The sequence below is a fragment of the Cricetulus griseus genome (genome assembly GCF_003668045.3).
Source record: "Cricetulus griseus strain 17A/GY chromosome 1 unlocalized genomic scaffold, alternate assembly CriGri-PICRH-1.0 chr1_1, whole genome shotgun sequence".
Classification (NCBI taxonomy): domain Eukaryota; kingdom Metazoa; phylum Chordata; class Mammalia; order Rodentia; family Cricetidae; genus Cricetulus; species Cricetulus griseus.
This window is the reverse complement of record NW_023276807.1, coordinates 153,978,010-153,992,353: the sequence shown is the minus strand read 5'-3', so window position 1 is coordinate 153,992,353 and position 14,344 is coordinate 153,978,010. Positions and strand designations below refer to the sequence as shown.

At 39.5% G+C, this 14,344-nt stretch overlaps 1 protein-coding gene across 4 annotated transcripts in view; it reads right to left on the bottom strand.

Moving 5' to 3' along the window:
- The window catches only part of LOC100763623 (electrogenic sodium bicarbonate cotransporter 1), a 281,927-nt gene that overhangs the window by 157,767 nt on the left and 109,816 nt on the right, over window positions 1–14,344 (bottom strand). The window contains exon 6 of one of the 4 annotated variants that reach the window (XM_035452942.1): window positions 9,586–9,681. The exons of the other annotated variants lie outside the window; for them this stretch is intronic. Within the exon in view, the coding sequence (XP_035308833.1) occupies window positions 9,586–9,681 (96 nt within the window). The remainder of the gene's footprint in view (window positions 1–9,585; window positions 9,682–14,344) is intronic. 4 annotated transcript variants of the gene reach the window in all.

Below are 14,344 nucleotides of genomic sequence, written 5' to 3'. Positions count from 1 at the left end.
ATTTATTTGCAAAGATCCCAGGACTACCAAGAATACTTAGCTTTTCTAAACCACAGGGTTTCATCTACACCACAGCTTTGTGGAAACCACTTTGCACAAAGGTAGCTGGGATCATCATAGTTACCTTCCTGACATCTTGGGTCCTCTCAGAATGGTCTGGTAAGCAAGCAGTGGAAGCTATGGCTAAAGAGTCTAATTTTCCTGTCTAGTATTAACAATAGCCATGGGAAAAAGGCAGAATTAACTGAGGCACTGTGGCTGTTGGGTATTTCCATTATAGTATGAACAATGATCTGATGAATTCATAAAAATCATTCTTTCTCTAGTCATGAAACATATTCTTTTCTCTCATCTACCAAGTGTTCATTTAGTCAACAAATATTTATGCAGGATCTATCTACCAAGTGTTCATCTAGACAACAAATATTTATAAAGTATCTGTCTACCAAGCTCCCTGTTATGTCCCCAGATTAAAAAAAAAAAAACTCCAACATTAGATTATATATTTAGGAATGTGTTTGTGTGTGTGTGTGTGTGTGTGTGTGTGTGTGTGTGTGTGTGTATGTGTATACACATATACACACACATATATATATATGTGTGTATGTGTGTGTGTGTGCGTGTATGTATATATGTATGTGCGTGTATGTATGTGTGTGTATTTAACCACAATTAAACACAAAAGAAGTCATGAATTTGAGAGAGAACAAGGCAGGTAGTACACTAGAGGAAGGTTGAGGGAGGAGGGGGGGAACGTTGTAATTATATTTTCATTGCAAGAAATTTGTTTCAATGATTAAAAAAGAAAAAAAATCCTCCAACCTATATAGAACAATCACAACCCATGGTTTAATAACAGTACTCATAGTACTATCACCATGAAATAAATGAGTAAAAACATAACGTGTCAACGAGGAGATCCATATGACTGAGAAATTTGTCATCATTCATTATAATATTTTTTTTCAGAACAACCAAAACTAAAAATGGAACTACTATCCAAAGGGTTGGTCTTGGCTAATGGGTACTATGCATTCTAGTTAAATATATACTGCTTATCTAGTATCTACTTACTATCTACTTCCCTTCTCCTTTGTAGATTGAACAAACTTTTAAAGATGATCAAAAAAGATCTTCTCTAAACCAACCTAGAAGGAACAATAAAGGGAGAAGTGTTGTTGAAAGTACATGGTTAACAAGTAACTTAGTCATGCAAGAATCAGGTGGATAAACTGGTCCAGTCCAACATTTATGGACACCATGCTTGGCGCCAGGCATACAGAGATAAATGGGATGTGTTTCAGACTCTTCAGGCGCTTTGTCAGCAACAAAAGAAGCATAAACAGTGTGATGTAATGATAAATCAGGAGAGGTGGGGGATGGGTGTAAGGGCATGAATGAGGGAGAACGTTGATGGCTGGCAGGGAGAGGTAAAGAAGGTACGAGAAGTGGATCTTCTTGGAGGAAGCAGGACCTCTAATGATAGGGTAAATCTAGCCACATCAAGTATGGGCAGCTGGAGAAGAATAAGTAATAGACTGAAAAGCATGAAATCAAAGCTCTTTAAAATCTAAATTATTTGAGATTATAATGCAAGGGTAGAAAAATTAAAAAAAAAAAGATGACTATGGAGGTGAACACAGACCAAGTTAAGGACTGGAGAATTTGGACTTATTCTTACCACTATTAGCTAGATTGGGAAATGTGAACGTGGACTTACAAATGCTAGGGCACTCCGTAAATGATGGGTAATGTCAAGAATATGCATTCTGGGGTGATTGTGAAGGCTGAGTTCTATAAAGTGAGGATAAGGGCTGGGGAAACAAGGGGTTACTGAAACGGTCCCCAAGTAAAGAAGCAGAAAATTTTGGAGGATGACGGACAACCAGACATCCCACATGCAGCAGGATCTTGAAGACTTGGTAAATGGGTGGATAAAGGCCTACAGAGCTAGAGGATGCAGTAAAGGGAGGAGCAGTAAGGAGAGCTGAATTCCAAGGACAACTAAACATCACAGACTTTCCGATTACTACCAGGAGAAAAACCCTGTTTCTGAAGATTCTGCCAGCAATTTTCATCAAAGTATAATTCCACTGTTTGCTGCCAAGAAGAAATTTTATTATTAACTTTGAAATTGATATCGGCAACTAGAATATTGCATTTGCTTTTCCTAATGCCTACCTTATTCACATGTGCACAGACATACTAATTCAAGTAGTTAGGTTTTCCATTGTCTCCAGTAATTAAATCCAGACATTGTTTGGCTTAATAATGGTACTTTATTGTTTATCTGCATGGAAGACTCTCCATCAATTTCAGATTAATCTAGTCTACCTCACTAGTCATCCATAAAGCCACAGTCACACTGGTTCCACAGCAGCTTCATCTGATAGCTCCATCATTGTGAGAACACACAGGAGCTCTCTGCATACTGGCTTCCTCCAGCTTCACAGTGCTCTCAGCTATGCCAAAAAAAGGATGCTTGCAAAGGCAAGGCTACAATTCTTGTTGTGATTGGGTGGCTGTCCTAATACCTATCCACTGAATAGCTAAGTCTATAGCTTCTGAGAACATGACAGCATAATCATTCTCTAAAGCTAGGTATAGAGAATGGCTCGTAACATCAAATAAACGCATTTTTGTGGCATGTGTCACTGCTGGCTACAACAAAAGGCAATTTGTGCATCTCATGTCCACACATGAGAACCGATGTTTGGATCCCAGCACCTGTGTACAATCCAGGTGTCCAGATGTTGTGGCATATGTCTGTAACCCCTGAGCTGCAATGGTGAGGTGGAGACAGGCACATCCTGGAATTCACTGGCCAACCTGCCTAGCCAATCAGTGAGCTCCGAGCTCATGAGTGACCCTGTCTGAAAAACTAAAGTGGAGAACAATAGAGAAAGACAACACGAAACAACCTCTGGTCTAAACACACACACACACACACACACACACACACACACACACGCACACGCACACGCACACGCACACGCACACGCACACGCACACGCACATGCACATATACACACATATACAAAATAAAAGAAAGGAAGAGAGACAAAAACTTATGGGTACTTATTTACCTGAGCCCTAACTACTAACATATAGCAAATCAGTAATCAAATAATAAAAAGATAATAATTCATTCACTGCAAAAGAATAAATATTTTATGTAAATAACCTCTTTCATGGAAAATGACTTTCCTAAAACAGCAAAATAGCACTCAAATCTTTATGAACTTCTGTCTTTATGGAGTGCAGTTAGGTTCTTGCATTTGCTTCTGTGTTCTATCTGCTAAGAAACACTGTTCTGGTTTAACCACATGAAGAGAACAGTAGCCCTTTTCAAGCTCTGTGAGTGGGTATTGGAGATACCTAGGGCTCCTGAAACCGTACTTTGAGAACCAAGACTTCAACACAAGGGTCAGTAAAAACTTCACTGGCTGAAAATAACTATTTCAAGTTTTGTGGGCCTTGTGATTTCTGTTGCAGCTACCTAACTCTGACATCCTGGCATGAAAGCAACCATAGGAAATGCATAGAAACTAATGAGTATGGGCTTGTTCCAGTAAAACTTCATTTGCAAGACAAACAGTCACCATGGGTTGACTGTTGACCCCCCATAGTAGACATGAGTCCCTGTACTTGTTGAAGACGTTCAGCAGGTAAGAGCACATCTGCTCTTGCACAGTGCCTGAGTTTGGGCCCTAGCATCCACATAAGATGAATTACACTGCCTGTAACTCCAGAACCAGGACCCAATGCCCTCTTCTGGCTTCACAGAACCTACACATGTATGCACACAGCCCTACACATGTTATTTACAATAAAAATAAATAAATCTCTTTCTTTTAAAGAAATGTATGGCTCAATACCAAAAAATATACTAAACTCAATGTTGGTAAGAAATCTTGATAAAATACTTCTAGAATTCAAGGTCTGTAAAGAATATTTTAAGTGGAGAAGATTTCAAGACCCTAATGGAAAAGTGGGGTTTAAGAAAAAAAAATTTCAGGAGAAAGGAGGGGATTCCAAGCAGAGAGATTATTTACGACAAAGGCATCAAGAAAGAGATTTGGGGGCTCACAAAGGGTGTTCCATGGTCCCAGGTCAGAGAAAAACATAAGTGGTATAAGGAATAGGGAAATCAGGAAACGGGACAGATTTCATGGTGAAAGAAAGAGTTTGCTCATAAACATATCATCATTTTTGTCAAGCACCAGTTTCAATCTTCACAATTCCAAATTCCTCTTTTAGGGAAAAAAAGTAACAAAAACAAAACTATTTTATAATTTCGGCAAGCTGTCAGATTTCTCCCAGATCTATTCCTCTTGAAGTCTCATCCAAGTCTCCAGTATTCTGAAACAAAGCAGAATTCCTAGGCTTTTCTTTCTCTATCATCCTTCTGTAAACTGTTTAGAATCAGTATATATTTCCATCCATTGTGAATACAATATGAAGTATCAATCAAATAACTCAGGAGATTGAGTTTAGAAACTCGGGATAAACAGCAACTAATTCCTGTGGAGAAAAGTAGCTCAAACTATCTGTATTTTTAGAACTCTGTGACTTGTTGCTGCATACCACTTACATTTTCTAATGTCTTCCTTTGACTAAAGAACCTGAAGACAGATGTCAGGCTGCTGGAAGACTTTATTCCCTGTAGTCTTCTGAAAACTATGCTTAGGAACAATTATAGTGAGAGAAGTTTTACACTTGAGTCTTCTCTTGGCTTTTAAAAGACAAAAACTTAGGTGAAACAGCACAGTAAGTGACCCAAATAATATTCCTATTCAACAACAAGCTAGTATGTTGACCCTGGTGAAGAAAAGACCAAAGGGGTGAAAAGTGGAGTGTTTAGACTCATGGTAATAGTGTGGAGCAATAAACAGCTCTAATGTGGTTGTTATTCTCCAGCCCAAAAAAAGCCTAACAGAGTTCAACTAAGAATGTGATAGCATAGCACAAATTAATAATGTCAGCCCCTAGTGAAGTAAATCTTCAAAGATGGCCACGACATGCCTGATAGAAGGAGAAATCTCTGCTGTCATGTTGCTATAAGTCCAAAGCCATTTTCCAGGAATATTTTCTCATCATCCTGGCTAAAGTTCAACACTTGATCCACCCTAGACTCCTTCACTTTCCTTTCCTGACACTGTAAGTTGGTCCACCATGACATCAGCCTGCATTACCCCTTCCTTCCCACTTCTGCAGTTACAGTCTAGCCTGATCCTTAATTCCCTTCATCTCCAGTCTACAACAATAGATGCCCGACCCTCTCCTGTTGAAAGGCCAAAGACGGCCACACACTCATTGCCCTAACCCACAGTTCTGTCCCTGCTACCTTCATGCTAAAATATTTTCCATAAGCTTCCACAAATGGGCTCAATTATTTTACCTTAATGCTTCAGTGTTAAAATTTCATATCTTCTTTGTTAATTACCAATGTCAAATTCTGTGATTGTTTTCTCCCATCCTATCCCAGACTTTCAATTTATTTTCCTAATTCTCTGTACGCTTGCTTCTAATAACTGTGGTGTCTCCTATAAGCATTTTAAAGTGTGTCCCATGTGCTACGATCTCACGCACTGTAGACAAACAGGTCTGCCCTCCACTGACCTGGCAGCATTTACCATGGCCTCTCTAATCCCTTCTGGGGTCCCTTCATCCTCCCTCCATGTGCACACTGAACTGAGAGTCAGAGCTCAGGAAGCAACTTTGGACTTGAACCTGCTGAAGCAAGCTCTCTGGATCTACTGCTTTCCTGAAGAAGTTCTAACCCTGTCCAGAGGACATAAGAGTCAGAAGACATATTTCAGTTAATCCAATCTCCAAAATTTAATTATTTACTTCCAGATATGCTTGAAAGGGAATCTGAAAAAAATAAGAAATAGAAGCCTCATAGTTTAGTTCTTTAAATTGTTGGGCTAACTATGTGGTCAGATTGTAGGATAGATCAAGGGTTTACTATGTGGTCACATTGTAGGATAGACCAAAATTCTTGAGTGAAGTCACTCAGTTTTCAACCTTCCAAGAGCAGTGCTACCTGAGCCAGGAGAGGAACAGAATTGAAGCAGACACTGGGTGAGCGATGCAGAACACTGTGCTAGACACAGTCTTGTACAGTGGATGCATAGATGAGACAGACAGACTGACACAATGCAGAGGACACACTAGAGGGAGGTGAAGAAGAACACAGAAAAGTTCCAAATGTCCTCATCTTCCTAAGCACTCTGAACAGAGACTCTGAAGTGGCTGGTCTCATGCCACTAACAGCAAAGGGACACAAGTGTTTTATAAGGGCTCAACTGATGCTGGCTGTTAGACGTCAAACTGAATTCACAGATAAGCGTTCCTAGTGAAGAGTCATTCTGGATCTACCAAGATAGGCGATGCGCTCACACTCTGATAATGGCAAAGCGTTTAGGCTGGTATTAACCTGTCCTGAAACATGGAGGTGAAAGCTTTTCTTTTGTTCTCAGTGGCCCAGGCTGTTTCAGAACTGCCTGAGAGATCTGTGAGAGGAAATCGTTTTTGGTTTTGTTCCAACTTCTAATTCAATACCTTGGCAGCATTTGAAATGGATAAGAGCTCTAAGCTTACATCTGCCTCGGGTGACAACTAAGATAAGGAATGCTCTGAAATGATGAGAGCTTACTTCCCAAAACACCTATCAAAGCAGTTCTTGAAAGGTAGTTACTTCAAGTTACAGGGCCTCAAAATACCTTGCTAAGAATACTGAAAGATTCACTTGATAGAATCCTATTATAATCCTGATTATTAGCTGATATTTTTGGCAGGTCTTTAAAAAAAAAAAAGCAGACTGTGTTAATTATCAGGATAAATTATAATCAACTCATCAGATCAGGATATGCAAAAATCTGGGGAAATAACTCTCTTGGGTACACAATATCCACTTATAGTTAATGGATTACTGTCACCAAGGTGGCTACTAGTGAAAATTGAGCTGCTGGTTGCCTTTAATGAAATGATGAAGGCTCAAAAATCATTTCAGAGCATGTGCAACATGAATCTTGTCCAGAGGCAAACAGCATTGTTGCACTAAGTACTTGTAATGCACTGGGGATATACAAGCTCGGGCTGCAGTCCTGGGTATAATGGAGTTGAGAGGAGAAAGTATAGACAAGACAAGCAGAGAGCAACACAAAACAATCCACGGTAAATCTGCCATTGTGAGGCCCAATCAATAGATGCTGTAGTATTCTAATACTTAAAAGATCTGTGATTATAGGAGCTATTTCATAAAGGAGATGGAATTTCATGCATATCCTACCTGCTTTCGATTAAGTTTACTTTAAAAGTCTATGGTAGGCAGGTGGGGAGTTCAGCTAAAGAGTTTACCATCTTAGAGACCAAAACGCAAAGGATGAGCTGATTAGGAGAGAGGTTCACATCACATTAACAGTAGACAAAAATGAAGCTGGGTAGAAAGGTGGAGCCAACAGTATTTAATCCTAATTTACATAACTTGGGCTGCTCATTAGGTATTTAATTGATTGGACTGACATGGTAAATAATAGGAGCCCCGCAAAAGGTGACTGAGGCTGTACATCAAAGACAGGAGTTTAGGAAGAGAACATATAGGAGAGAATATAAATAGACAGTAAAAAGAATTCACTCCTTACTGAGAGAAGTCTTCTTAAATTATCATGGGTCTCATCTTAGGCTTGATTTCATATGGCAGCCATCAACAAACTTATCAACAGCAATTTTACCACTGTTACCAATTCCCTTGATGCTTTTTTGTTTGGGTATCTGATACAGAATATAGATAAGCTTTTCAAGCACAAAAATAGAACTGCTCAAGAAATAATACTACTAGCACCTGGATGACTGAGTACCGGGCACTGTGCTACAGACACTTCTTAATTCTCAAAAAGATCCAATGTTGTCAAGATTGACACAGTTTTATACATGAGAAACCCAGTTGACAATACAGAAGTAGCTTTCCCAATGTCACAAAACCATCAGTGGTAGATCAAAGATCCAAACCTTATTCAGTCCGATTCTAAACTCAAAAGCCAGAACTGCTTCCCAGGAAACATCACTAGGAAATACATGGATTTATAAGACAGAAATATATGATTCTTGCAAAGGAAACCATGTAGGTGCTAGAACTGTACTGAACAACAAATAGATCTTTCTAGCAACCTGGTTTTGTAAACTCCTACTCATAAATAATACACCCCCTACACCCACCATATAGCAATAGAAACAACCAAATCCTGCCCTATATACACATGAGCTGTGTGTTTCTGGGAAGTTACTAAACTCTCTAGTCTTGCCTTTTTCATCTGGGAAGTGTAGATTATGGAACTAGCTGCCACACAGGTTGCTAAGCAAGCTAAATGGTATCCCAAAATTTACTGAGCCCAGAGATCATGAAGAGTAATAAAATAATGTTCATGGTTAGACTTACTTTCCAGCAAAAAAAAAAAAAAGATTGCCAAGTTAATACTTCAAAATTAGGCTCATCCTCCCTCAGTTCTTCCCTCCAAAATCAAGTCTCTCCCTCTTCAAAGAACCTTCTTCTGCTATGAGCACCGTCAGGCCAAGCCACTTCCGAAGTCTTACTTGGTTTTATGGGTGAGCATCAGGTAGGTATGCGTGCATTTTTTTTAGCAGTCTATCATCTTATACAAATAATAATAACCTGAGCTCTGCCTCCCACATTAGAAAGGAAACCCCTTGAGGGCAAAGATCCACGTGATTCATCTCTGAATGCACAAGAGCCCAACAGTGCCTGGTGTGCAGTGATATGGAAGACATTTATTTATATCTCTATGAAGCACAGAGATTATTAATAGTTTCTTAAAACATAAAATTTATAGCAAGAGAAGTCCTGAAAGAATATAGCTCAACAAACACTATTTTAGGATGAACTAAACCTTTTCCCACTAAGTCAGCTGAAAAAGACATACTCACAGTAAAGTGAAATTTTCTAATGCTAAAATAGGAAAAGGCAGAGACCTAACAATGTCACCATACATGAGATTCTTGACATCTGGAAAAAGTCTACATGATCAATTTAGAAATTTGGGAGGCAAAAAAATATCCATGTGATTGTCTGTACAAACAGATTTCTGCTTTGGTTTCAGCAAAGCTCCATATTTGACAAGGGAAACGGTTCTCCCTCAAGCTCTAGGTCATCATCCATATCAGGCATATGCTGAGCATTTGTAGGGTTAAGTCCTCAACTTAGTAAGTTCTTCCTAACTACCACGGAGGGACCGAATCTCAAGTTAGCATCCTTACATCCTTGGAGAGAAACCATCATTGGTATGAGGAAACTTTGACCCCTAGATAGAGGCTTCTATGCCATTCCTGACCTTTACCCTTGCACAGTTCTTACTACCTCACAAGGTACTGGACCCAGGTCAGCAAGCCACAGAGAAAATTCTGTGATAGGAGCAACCAGTCATCCCAGGTTTAGCAATCCTTACACACTGCTCTCGAGAGCACTTCTCAGTGATGGTCTTCACTCCACTAGGTAACCCAGTCGTCCTGCCCTCCCTCTCCCCACCACCACCATCTTTGCCCTTTCCCCACCCATTGACTTACTGAGCCATCCCACGCTGGGAGTGCGCCGCACTCGGGGGTCATCATCCAAGGTGCGGTTTGCTAGGCAGGGCACTGAGTTCTCAAGCGGGCTGCGGGCTTTTAGTGCCAGAAGCAGAAGACAGGAAGTGGAAGACACATGAGCAGCCATAGCAAGGATGAAGATGGAAGCATTAATTAGGAAGAAAAAATACTAAGGCAAATCACACAAGTGGGTTAAAGGAGAACAGTGACATGTTACAATGGCATTCACCTCCTCCCAGGACCCTGAGCCCTTAAATGGCACAAATACCAACAAAGAATGAACAAGGTTTTGTGAAAATTGCATTCAATCATTCTCCCCAAACAGAAATGGATGATTCATCCTGCGGATCCAATACACAAAACATGGATTATATCCAGAAGACAGATTTTTACAATGAACATTCATCTGAAGACACAACATCAGGACTGTTGTTAACTGTTTGCCACATAAGCACACAGAGGGAAGTAGCACACACAGTTTTGTAAAGCATAGAGGATAGGATGTTAGTAAGGGCTTTGTAGTATCTACCCAATAGTCTGGTTTCGGAGTTTGTAGACAAGTGCACAAAGCAATATTCCAGACATTGTGTCTAGGATATTTTCCTTGATGAACACAGACTGGCTCTCAATTTTCTGTTTTTTACCCCTGCAGTAATATGACACTGGGACATGGATAAGCTTGTGTACTTTAATACAAACCCATTTGAAATGGTAGTTTTGGTCTTCACTTTCCAGTGCCTTCCAATATCTAATTTTACTAGAACTTTAACCCTTGGTGTATCCGTTCCAAATCAAAGATAATGATCCAAGCTGAACATTCAGTCAAGTTTTTCTAGGTGTGTTTCATCAACTGGAAGGCATGACTGGCTTCCTCCTAGAACAGGACCATCTGCTCTTAGGACCTCGGGTCACTTGGTTTGCTAGTCTCGGTTGTGCACCGTGCTCCAAAGCTAGTAAAAATAGGGCACTGTCCTACTCCTTTAAAGTAAGATAGTGATGTTGGAAATACATGACCATGATGCAAATCACACTTCAGATTTAAGAGGATTTTCCCCTTAATAATAAAAATAATCATTATATTATCAAGGTAATACATTTAGCATATTCCATCAAACATAGCCATTAGATAATCTATTCACATTGTGTGCAAGACTGGGCAGGCAAATGGTCATTTTATAAGACTATACTGGTGACCAGAGAGGTCAGTCTTTAAATCAAGCCATTTACAAATGAATATAAATTTATGGCCAAGTTTGGGCATTGGGCACATTATAAACTCCAGAAACATTTTTGTAAATTTGTCAGTCTGTTTAAAAGCTGTAAATAAAGCCAGCATTTGTTAGCAGGCCCTCTGTGCCAGCACCTGTTTGAAGCAAATCTGATGTCTTCTCTCTGGCAATCTAAATTTTTAATTGTTTTCCATAATTGAACTTCTTTGCAAGTTTTTATTGCACTGAGAAAAAATGAAAAAGCAAAATGAACCAGTTGAGATTATTCCAAAGTTTTTTTCTGTCAGGAGGGAAGCATTTAGAGATATCCATCAGCATACTGACCAAGTCTCACCTCCTATTTCTTTTGACAACATATAGACCTGTTTAAGGGCCAATATTCCTATAGGCCTACCTATACGAAAAGACATCTAAGTGTAAACAAGGGCACACTAAGATATGTTCAGTGAGAACTGCTGGAGGTGAGAATACAAAGTAAAAGCAAAACAGCATTCAGTCCTTTAGCTGGTAAGCAGAACAGAGCTGGAAAAATTTTCTCTTGGATCTCATGGTTTGCTCTTGAGAGAAAGACTAGCAGGTGTACCCAGTCCTTTGAAGCTAGTAAGTAACTTCCAGTCTCTCTCCCTCAGCTGCCTCCACTTGTCAGTGTGGTACTTGTTGGGAACTAATCCTAGAGATTCCTCTTTGTATACAAAGCCTCCATGAATGCTGAGCCTCCCCATTAAGAGGACAGTGGAATGGAGTCTGGCAGATACCAGCCAAGAACCTGGCTCCAGCAGGCACAAAAATGTAACTGCCCGTAGAGACTTGGCACCTGTGATTCAGGAAACCTTACTGGAGCCATCTGGCTGCTTATCCTAGTGAAAACATGGAGGCTCACAGCATCCATTACTTACATTGGCAAATTCCAACACATTGATTTGTTGGACCCTTTGTATTCTATGCAGAGAGAGATATAAATGATGAAACCCTTTTGGGTTGCCTTTTGTCTTTTTTTCAATTCACAAATTTACTCTAGTGATGAAATTTTGAAAAGCTGTTCTGAAATCTAGAGGATAACTTTCTAGAATTAGAGCAGAATAATGACACATTCTGTATACCTTTTCTACATAATACATTCGCCATAGCTCTTCTCACTTCAGTTACAAAATAGACAGCTTGGCTTTGCTAATATACATGCTTTCTTTTAAATCACTTTTGCCTGACTTCAGGCATAAACAAGATAGGAACTGGCTTATGCCACTCTGGCTTGACAAGGAAATGCATGGTTCTGAAGACTTCTGAGTGATGGTTTCCAATGTCTACATTGTAGAAAATGGTGCTGTGGGGGGGGGGTAGTAATGACTCATATTCCCTTTGGGAATCAACTTACCAAAAGCCATCAATCCTAAATCTGCTCCTAAATCTAGCATCTCTCCTAGAACCAAGCAAACAAAGAGAAATTTCTCTAGCAAAATCTTCCTTAGTAAGGAGAAAATAGACTTTGCTCATTGTAAATGTTTTGGGGCTCTTGGTAGAAACGCAGAACTGTATGTTTAAATGATTACTGAACATTGACTGCTCTTTCAACATGTTATTCAGCTATGACATTACCTGACACAGCAGCCTTCTTCTACAAGCACACGTGAGACATGCTTCCTAGAAATATCCACTTGAAAATCTGATAAAGCATTTGACTGACCCCCTTGTTTGGTGTGGTCCTGCTTAGATAATGGCCACCAAAGTCCATCATATCAACATCATATTACTGTATGGAGTAAGAGACCCAGAATTCACTGAGAACTAGGAAATAGATTACAGCAGAGGAAGCTAATTTCTCTGTAACTGAACTAGCATATTGTTGTAAAGTAAACATTCAACATTTGGTCCCTCCGCTAATTATGTTTGTCTGTTAATTTTACATCTGAGTTTCAAGACTTTCACCTGCAAATGGAGATGTTGCATATATTATAATTATTATAGATCATATTGGCTGTAAAACAGGTGTTTGAATATTGGGAACAAGCACTTGTGCTGTTACTACTAATACTCCTGATATTTGCTTTGTCCAGCATCATGAAGGGTAGTAGAAAACACTAAAGACAGCAGCTTGACCTGATTTAAAGTAACTTTTAAGATCTGAAAGCAATGTTTAAAAGATGTATCTGCACTTCTGTATTAATGCAGCATAGTTCACAATAGCCAAGATGTGAAATCAATATAAATGCCAATAAAAAAAACATATTGTTACATAAAGGAAAGGGTACTATTCAGTCCTAAAGATGAGGGTGATTATGTTATATGTGGCAACATGGATGAGTGGAGAGATCATTAGGTGCAATGAGATGCACAAAGAAAGACAAATGTGACTTTTACATGTGCACTCCATATCACCTGAGAGCACAGGAGGACCATTAGTTCCCTGAGGTTATAGAGTTGGGAGAAGCTGCTGCAGTTCAACATGAGGAATGCACAGTAAGTATTGGGGTAATGGGTATATTAACTAGCTTAATTCAATTACTCCACATTGTATATACAGGACTTCATTTTGTATCCTATAAACAAATACACATCACTATCTAATAAAATGGATAAATCCAGCTTTTAACTCAAGAACTGGCGAAGACTTTTTGTCATGTATTTTAATGAAAGACAGTTTATGCTGACTGAGGTAGGTTGGCCAGTTTTAGAAGACTTCAACATTCTCTTCTCCTCTTTCCTTTGGGAAGACATAATAGATAGTAGGTCACACTCATTTCTTCTGACTTGTCCCCTGTTCTTCCTCTTTGCTGCCTTCCCACCCCTCTTCTATAGTTCTCTTTTATGAAGACAGGGGCACAGCCCCAGATCTACACCACCCTCCCTCTCATCTGCTCTCAGAGCAAAATAAGGCTATGGAGAATAAGACTTCTCAAGGGTGACTTGACTTAGTGTCCCAAGTCCTGGATGGTCTCTCCAGCCTTGCAGCAGCATGTGACTGTTCTTGGAGACCAGGTGTAAAGCACTCAATACCCATTTGTGCCACTCTAAGACAAAGAGAACCATTTGTGACATTGCTCTATCTTAGATTCTGGCCGCATGGACTAGACTGTCAACTAGTAAAAATTTTAAAACTATGCATTTCATGGCAACGTCCTATGCTGTTCTCTGATAGCTAAAGCCTGTCAGTGCTCACACGTGTTGGTCAGTCTTGATACTTTATGTAGCAATTTAAAATACTATAAAGTCCAGGTGTGGCAACTCATTGTGGATTGTTTGATAGCTGTCAACCTGATAACAAATGTAATGCTGCTCTAAAATAGAAACCTCAAGAATCTTTCCCCATTAGAGTGACGGGAGGAGGGGGCTGAGGAGCACAGGCAATAACAAAACACAAGCTGAAAGTGGTAAATTGATGATCTGCCCTCAATTTTAAACCTGAAAGTCACTAAAAGTATCCCTCAAGATATTTCTGAATATTATCTGTACCTGAGACCAGGATCTTATGTTATTAATAAAAGTATTTTCATAATACATCTTACCTACTCCTG